General features: G+C 42.9%; 1 protein-coding gene across 1 annotated transcript; it reads right to left on the bottom strand.

Annotated features, from left to right (window-relative positions):
- Nucleotides 1-205: 205 nt before the first annotated feature.
- Nucleotides 206-7724, bottom strand: inhbaa (inhibin subunit beta Aa). Its single transcript, XM_067981044.1, has 2 exons — nucleotides 6855-7724; nucleotides 206-6066 (listed from the first exon to the last, which is right to left on the bottom strand). Exons 1-2 carry the CDS (start codon nucleotides 7234-7236, stop codon nucleotides 5300-5302), a joined length of 1149 nt encoding a protein of 382 aa, XP_067837145.1. The 5' UTR covers nucleotides 7237-7724; the 3' UTR covers nucleotides 206-5299.
- Nucleotides 7725-8215: the final 491 nt, after the last annotated feature.

Here is an 8215-nt window from a genome sequence, read left to right on the forward strand (position 1 = left end):
GGTCTGAGTATTTTAATTAACTGTTGGGCCCAGGCACATCTCTGCAGAATGAGACGAACATAAATTTTAAAAACAGAATTTTTTTTTTATTGTTGATGAAATTGATGTCTACACAATGGTAGAAATATGTAGAAATTCAGTACTCAGAAATTTAATTCTTTCTGAAGACATCAAATTCAAGTTACATCTTAGAACCTCTCTCCTTTTGAAAGAATTTAGACACTTGAAGTGAATTTGACAGTAATAAATCCTGACACTTTTGTTTATAGTCACATTCAGATAACTTAGGGGGAGGGGGTTCTTTTCTTAAGCAGTAAAAGAAAATCTTGCATTTATATAACGCCTTTCATGACCCCAGGACGTCCCAAAGCAGTTTACAGCCAATGAAGTACTTTTTAAAGTGTAATCACTATTGTAATGTAGGAAACATGGCAGCTAATTTGCACACAGCAAGGTCCCACAAACAACAATGAAATAATGACCAGATAATCTGTTTTAGTGATATTGGTTGAGGGATAAATTGGCCAGGACACCAGGAACACTCTCCTGCTCTTCTTCGAAGCAGGCCATGGGATGTTTTACATCCACCTGAGAGGACAGACAGGGCCTTGGTTTAACGTCTCATCTGAAAGACAGTGCTCCCTCAGCACTACACTGAACTATCAGCCTAGATTATGTCCCCAAGTCTCTGGAGTGAGGCTTGAACCCATCACCTTCTGAGTCAGAGGGGAGAGTGCTACCACTAAGCCATGGCTGACACCATAAGCACAGTGCAATTGAAGTGACTTTATTTCCTGCGATAAACAGATAGCAGAGATCATACTGAATTGTGTCAAATGGTGTCAGTCAGGCCATTTTAACTGTGTGTTTGTTTTTCGTTGAGTGCGGGAAATGTACTGACTTCACTGAGGCTGTGCTTAAGTCAGTTTTTTGTGCTGATAACAGCTTTATTCCACAAACAGCATCCAATATTTTGCAAAGTATGTTAATATCCCTTTATGCAACTGAAAAATAAACATTTATTTACTGTTTATACAATAAATATTAAATGATCAAATTATACTGTTTACACATATAAGTGCATAAATTAATTTTACATTTGAAATCATATTAGCCTAACATTGCTTTGAAGCATTGTATTTCAAATGCACAGAAAAATGAAAGACAATTTGTGATTGTTGGTCTCGATAAGGTGCACTTAAAACCAAAATAAAATAAAAACAGTTAATGTAGGTATTTTACCTATTTGTCAAATTAAGGATGTACTACATCTGTAATAGCAGAAAGCAACAGTAGGATGCTAAGAAGAGGTAAAACAGGGATTGTCATTTCATTCACTAGATTATAAAACAAAAAATCTTTGCAGCATTTAAGCTATTTTTCAAAAAAATAACATTTCAAATGTAAAGTATAATTAAAAGTGTCTTGTGAAGACTTAATGGTAAATTATCTGGGGGCACCAAAACAGATAGTAGTCCTTTCAGTGTGCTTCCTATCCACTACAGCCTAATCTATGAAGCTGAATATTCCATCATGGGTTAGGTTTAACATAGTTTGTATAGTTTTCCATAAACTGCATTGTCCCATTCTCAGTCAACTATGTGTCAGAATTTAGTGGACTTTTACAAATTCCAGTAGGAGAAGCAGACAGGCAAATTTGTTTACATGGGTGCATTTAGCAGCAGGATCATCTATGAATAGATGAGTAAGACAACATTGGAATGAAATTTAGGAATGCTAACAGGATCTCTGCATGAACAAGGATTGTTATATAAGAATAAATAAGTTATGTGTGTAGAGTCTGACAATTCCTGATTGAATGGCTATTATTTCATATATATAATTAGATATTTAAAATGTATGTAATAAGGTTTTTATGCTGACTGTTATTCATTTTTCGCAGATGAAGCAATATGTTAAATATCTGTCAAGCTCATGAGTTAAAGAAAGACTTGCATTTATATAGCACCTTTCATGACCTCAGATGTTTCAAAATGTTTTACAGCCAATTAAGTACGTTAAAAAAAAAAGTGTTGTCACTGTTGTAATGTAAGGAAACGCAGCAGCCAATTTGTGCAAAGCAAGGACCCACAAACAGCAGTGAGACAATAACCAAATCATTTTTTTAAATGTTGGTTGATAAATATTGGCCAGAACACCGGGGAAAACTCCGCTGCTCTTCTTCAAACAGTGCCATGGGATCTTTTACGTCCACCTAAAAGGACAAACGGGACCTCAGTTTAACGTCTCATTTAAAAGAAGGCACCTCCAACAGTTCAGCACTCCCTCAGTACTGCACTGAAGTGTCAGCCTAAATTATGTGCTCAGGTCTCTGGAGAGAAGCTTGAACCCACAACCTTCTATCTCAGAGGCAAGAGTGTTCCCGCTAAGCCATGGCTGACACCTAAGTTGATGCTGAAAAATATTGTGCACACAGCCATCTGCGAATCAACTAAACAAGCTGGTCACTGAGCTGACAATGAGTGGGGAGACTGATGGACAGATACTAAGTAACATGACACGGGGTGACAGTCCAACTACCAAAAGAATACGCAACCTTGTCAAGTGCTCGGACTGAATAAGTACAGAAATTCAAATGTGTCCATTCCACATCTGAGGATAAAAAAGGGCCTGGGGGGAATGCTGCTGTAACATCAATACTGTAACATAACTGCTTTAGTTGTATTTGTCAGTTGTAATGATCTGGATTGCACTGCCTGAAAGGGTGGTGTAAGCAGATTCATTAGTAACTTTCAAAAGGGAATTGGATATATACTTGAAAAGGAAAAATTTGCAGGGCTATAGGGAAAGAGTGGGGTGTGAGGCTAATTGGATAGATCTTTCAAAGAGCTGGCACAGGCACGATGGGCCGAATTACCTCCTTCGGTGCTGTATGGTTCTATGATTTAGAGTGCCTGGCGGGTTCAGGTTTACTTTGTAATATACCGTAATATTTGCCTAAACTTTTTTTCTACTTAAAACACGCTTGACCAGACCAACAAAAAGAAACCGTCTCTTTTAAGGCGATAAAACGTTTGCAGATTGAAGAAATATATCGTCCTGTACAGGGATGTGTAAAAATACATTTAGCCCAAAGAAGCAAATAAAACTCCTTTATGGTGCTTAACGCTGTAGGCTTGTCAAGGGAACAACCAGCAGCAAGTCAGAAAAATTACACGGAATCTCTTGCTTACAAATGTCTCTGCTTTCACAGCCCAATACGTGATTGAAAACATTGCGTTAAAAACGCCCTCCGAGCGAATGCTTATTCCCGAATACGTTTGGATCGCAGTGCAATCTGGAAGTTGCAGTTCCGTTTGGTCCCAAGTTGCCCATCAACAATTCCCCCCCTCCCCCCAAAAAAGTCTGACGACCAGTAACTCCCACCGTCTGCCTCCCGCAAAGAGTCTTGAGAAAACAGTCAGTGTTTGGCGATGTAGGGTAGCCAAACCAGGGTTTGAGCATTGAGCCGTTACCATTCGAGATTCAGATCAGAAGACTGCTGGGATCACCAAAATAAAAAGCCACGCCACGTCAAATGTACAGTAGAAAGCAGCTGAGCTGCGATCAGTCCCCTGTTCTACCAATTCAACAATAAAACAATGTCTCAGACAAGTCAGTAGGAATGTGGTAGACTGTGCTGACTTCTTTCTCTTAAACACGACAATCTGGCCTCATTAAAAAATAACTTGAAAAGACAATCATCAAAGTCAATAGACTAATTTGGTGCCAGGAATTATGACAGAAATGCCACATCCGTCGCCTCGTTAAACTGGCAGACAACCTATTGTGGTGAATGAAGCCTTTACAGTATCTCACATGAAATACTAAAACAATATCTGTTTCTTTAATAACACTTTTTAATCGCCCTCAGCGACGTCGTTACAAAAATAGGCCTACTATTTTTAAGCAAAAGTTCAGGTTTTGTTTTTTTTCTAAGAGCCTGATCAAAATTCTTAAATAAGAAAAAAAGCAGACCGCGAGAAGTGCTTTTTGCTAAATCGCTTTCAGACAGTGTGCAAACTACACCTGGGGTCTGGGTTTTAACTCAGGTCAGCTCGTTGGTGCTTCCAGACATCCAGATGTATATGTGCTGATGTATCAAACGTATTGAGTGTTTAATCCAAACCCTGATACTGGAGCCATATTCATCTACAGGTGTTTTTTTATATTTTTTTGTTTTTTTTAAATATTGTCCTTGTAGAAATCACACAATAACATTTACACAAATCTCTTTGGTGTCTGATCGTCCGTTGATACAAAATTTCATAGAAACTTGTTTTGTTCTCTTCTGAGTGCAGTCCCCTGTCCTTACAAACACTTCTGTTTAAATACGGTTAGACAGGCAAATGTCGTTTTAGTGCAAATCGTAAAGGTCACAAAGTAAAAATAAAAAAAAAACGTTTGGCCCAGCAGCGGGGCGAACGTGTTCCTTTCAAGTATCTCTCAACAAACTGAATATTTACTTCCAATAGAAGCGTCTCCTTTTCGTAAACCAAAGAAAGCCTTTTTAGGTTGCATAGTTCTGATCTTAGGCACCTTACACACGTGTAAGTCGTTTTGCAAAAAAAACAGTGCACCTCCTTGGTGAAGCTCGACCCCGTGTTCAAACAACAGAAAGTTAGATCTTGTGCATTTTGTTTGGGAAAGTGCCATAGAGTGTCACGATGAAAACAAAATAAATGCACCAGAAGAAGCCAGCTCTGTATGTGTGCAGGTGAGTGTATCTGTGAGTGCGTGTAAGAGTGAGTGCAGGCGAGTGTGGCTTAGGGTGTGACGGTCAGCTGTTAGCCACAGGAAGGGAAACGTACCTCCGGGGCCGTGAGGGCCACATGGGATTTGGTCCAGATGGATTCGGGTTAGACTTTGTCTGATAGCAACCCTCGAGTGTACTTGTCTAAAGTCTGAGTTAGTTTTACAGCTGGAGTGCGCCTTTGGGGGTCTGGGGAGACCCTCACAACATAATGTCCTAAGTCTGATGTGTGTGTAATATGTTTCTCTTTCTCTTTGTATGAGTGTGTGTGCGTAGTATGTGTCTGTCTCTGTATGAGACTGTGTGTAGTATGTATCTGTCTCTCTGTATGAGTTTCTGTATGAGACTGTGTGTAGTATGTGTCTCTCTCTGTATGAGACTGTGTGTAGTATGTGTCTGTCTCTATGAGTTTCTGTATGAGACTGTGTAGTGTGTCTGTCTCTCTGTATGAGTTTGTGTGTGTGTAGTATGTGTCTGTCTCTTTACATGAGTCTGTGTTTCTCTCCCTCTTTGTATGAGTCTCTGTGTGTGTGTATCTCACAGGGTTTACGAGCAGCCACACTCCTCCACGATCATGTTCTGGATGTCCTTTTTCACAATGTTGTGCCCGTCATCGTAATACAGCATGGACATTGCCCTGAGTTTGGTGGGGACACAACACGATTTGATGTTGTTGAAAGGGCTGTAACCCCTGATCCTGTAATGGTTGATGACAGCCGAGTGGAAGGAGAGGGACGAGCCCGAGGTCCCGGCGATGTGACTCGGACATTCGCCCTCGCAGTAGTTCCCATAGTACCCAGGCGGCGCTATGATCCAGTCACTCCAGCCGATGTCTCGGAAATTCACGTAAAACTGTTTCCTGCAGCAGATGTTGATCTTTCCGTCGCACTCCAGCCCCCGCTTGCGGATCCGATGAGTGTGAGCGTCCGATTCCCGGACCAGCAGCATCAGGAAGGGGCGGTGCGACTCGTCCTTCTCCGCCGGCTCTATGAGGACGGGGGAGACGGCGGCCTCCCGGCACAGGTCGCAGGAAACCTTCAGCATCAGGGACCTCTCCTGGGTGGCCAGTGTGGCCTGCACAGTCCTGGACACCGGGAGGGTATGCCAGCCGCTCCTCTTGATGTCCACTTGCTTCTCGCTGATGGCCTTGCTGCCATCTCCTTCTTGGTACAGCTTGATGGTCACTTTACTCCTGCTTCGGTTGGATTTGTTCGAGAGCTTCAGGTAGAGCCAGACATTGGCCTGATCCACCAGGGACAGGTCACCATCTTCCTCCTTGGCGATCTGAAAGTGCACAACATCCTGGGACGGACCTAAGAGCCAGATAGGGAAGGGGAAATGCAGAATATGAACCAGTTAGTCCGAGGCAGTCACAAGCAGAGATAAAACCAACCTCTTTAATTACAAGAGCGACTTCAACACAAATAAAGAGCGGCTGCCTAGTCGGTGACCTACTGCTTCACTGTCACACCGGGTCCGGGGCTTGACTCATAGAATAGTACGGGAGGCCATTCGGCCCATCTTGCCCGTGCTGGCTCTTTGAAAGAGCTATCCAATTAGTCCCATTCCCTTGCTCTTTCCCATAGCCCTCCAAATTGTTCATTTTTGAGTATATATCCAATTCCCTTTTGAAAGTTACTAATGAATCTGCTTCCACCACCCCAGGCAGTTCATTCCAGATCATAATTCGCTGAGTAAAAAAAAATCTCCTCATCTGCCCCCTGGTTCTTTTGCCAATTAGCTTAAATCTGCGTCCTTTGGTTACCGACCCTCCTGCCAGTGGAAACAGTTTCTCATTATTTACTCTATCAAAACGCCTCATAATTTTGAACACCTCTTTTAAATATATCTTTAACCTTCTCTTTCACATTCAGACTGTTGCTAGCCCTTGGGACCCCTAAACCTACTTCCTCAATAGATTTTATCCTTTCTGATCGTAATCCGAAAGATGACATTCGAGGCATGGATTGTTCTAAAAAAGATAACTCTGCAGATGTAGAAATCATATTCAACTTTATTTCCATTTTAAATGAAATTATTAGTACTTAAATCTGAATTTAAAAAAACATAATACAATACTGCAAAATAAAATCTAACTGACCTGCTTCAGCGAAGCTGATGATCTCCGAAGCCTGTTCGGGTTCGTTCAGTACTGATTTGCTGGACGAATGCTCTTCGATTTCCACTCTCCCGTCCTCTCGCACCCGTCCTACATGCAGTTTCTTCAAGGCGTTTAAAAGTGCGGCTTTGGGCACCGGATGGGTGATGTTGGGCCTGTTCTTCAAGTGCAGCATGTTCAGGATGTGCCTCTTCACGGCTTCCACCAGCTGATTGTCAGTGCCCGCCAAGTCCGGCTGCAGCTTGGGCAGGGAGCAAGTCGGGCAGTCCGACACCGGCCCCTCCTGGGCAGGTAAGGTGGGAGAAGCCCGCGCCCAAATCCCACCGAGCAGCAAAAATAATCCACCGAGCAGGTAAACTGACATCTTCTTCACAGCTGCCGGGGAGGAGGAGTGAGGGAGGGAGTGGATGGGAGAGAAGTTCCCAAAAAAAAAGTTTGTAAAGAAAAAGTTTGACTGAAGTTTTGTATAATGTGTAGGGGATTGTTTCAACTCCTGCTAGAAGTTGATGCTGCTTGTGATATCCTAGGAGAGGAGAGGCTGCTTAATAAATGAGAAAGGTATCTTTTCGATGTGATGGTCCCGGCTACTGTTAAAGCTGCTCTCTCTGGGACAGCATCTGTCTCTCTCTCTCTCTCCTCTGCAAACTTTACAGTTGGTAGGTTAAAGTTTCTCTCTCTCTCTCTTCCTCCAGTGCTGACGTCTGGAGAAGCTCGGCGCTCTGGAGCTGTTTTAGATCCTCACCCCCTTCTTTGAACTGCTCCAGTCAGAGACCTTTCGCACTTTTGGGGAAGGGACCACAGTGCTCAGTTTGAGCTGACGGGCAGGAGTGTCAGACCGGAACAGATGACAGTGCAGAAGTGTGTGGGGAGGGGAGAGGAGGCGGATTCTCCCCCCATCATGTCGGAGTGAGGAGGAGGGGAGGGGAGGGGGATTCTGGTCTTTTCAAATCAGAAATTAAACGTGTGAAGGAAAAGCCGGCAAAAAAGCGGGGGGAGGGTGAAGACCGACGCATGCGTCCTTCGGCGTCTCTGCAGCTATTTAACCCATTGGGGAGGGAATTCCTGAAATACTTTAATAGGGAATCTAATGAAACCGCACTTAGCACCTCGGCTATACGCTTGGGACCGGCTCGGTCTCTCTCTCCTGTAAGCGCTAGTTTTGCCAGTGTACGGACTGCAAAGAGACTCAAGGCGACCAGAGATTCGAATCAGATCGGACCCTTTTAACAGTTAAAATGTGGAATAATTAAAGAAGTTATTTATAGACGTGCCTGACTCTCCCCACAAGGCTTCTAATCATAGCAGAGTGAAAATAATCACTGTTCACTAAACCTAACCCCCTC

The sequence above is a fragment of the Heptranchias perlo genome, chromosome 3, assembly GCF_035084215.1.
Source record: "Heptranchias perlo isolate sHepPer1 chromosome 3, sHepPer1.hap1, whole genome shotgun sequence".
Taxonomy (NCBI): Eukaryota; Metazoa; Chordata; class Chondrichthyes; order Hexanchiformes; family Hexanchidae; genus Heptranchias; species Heptranchias perlo.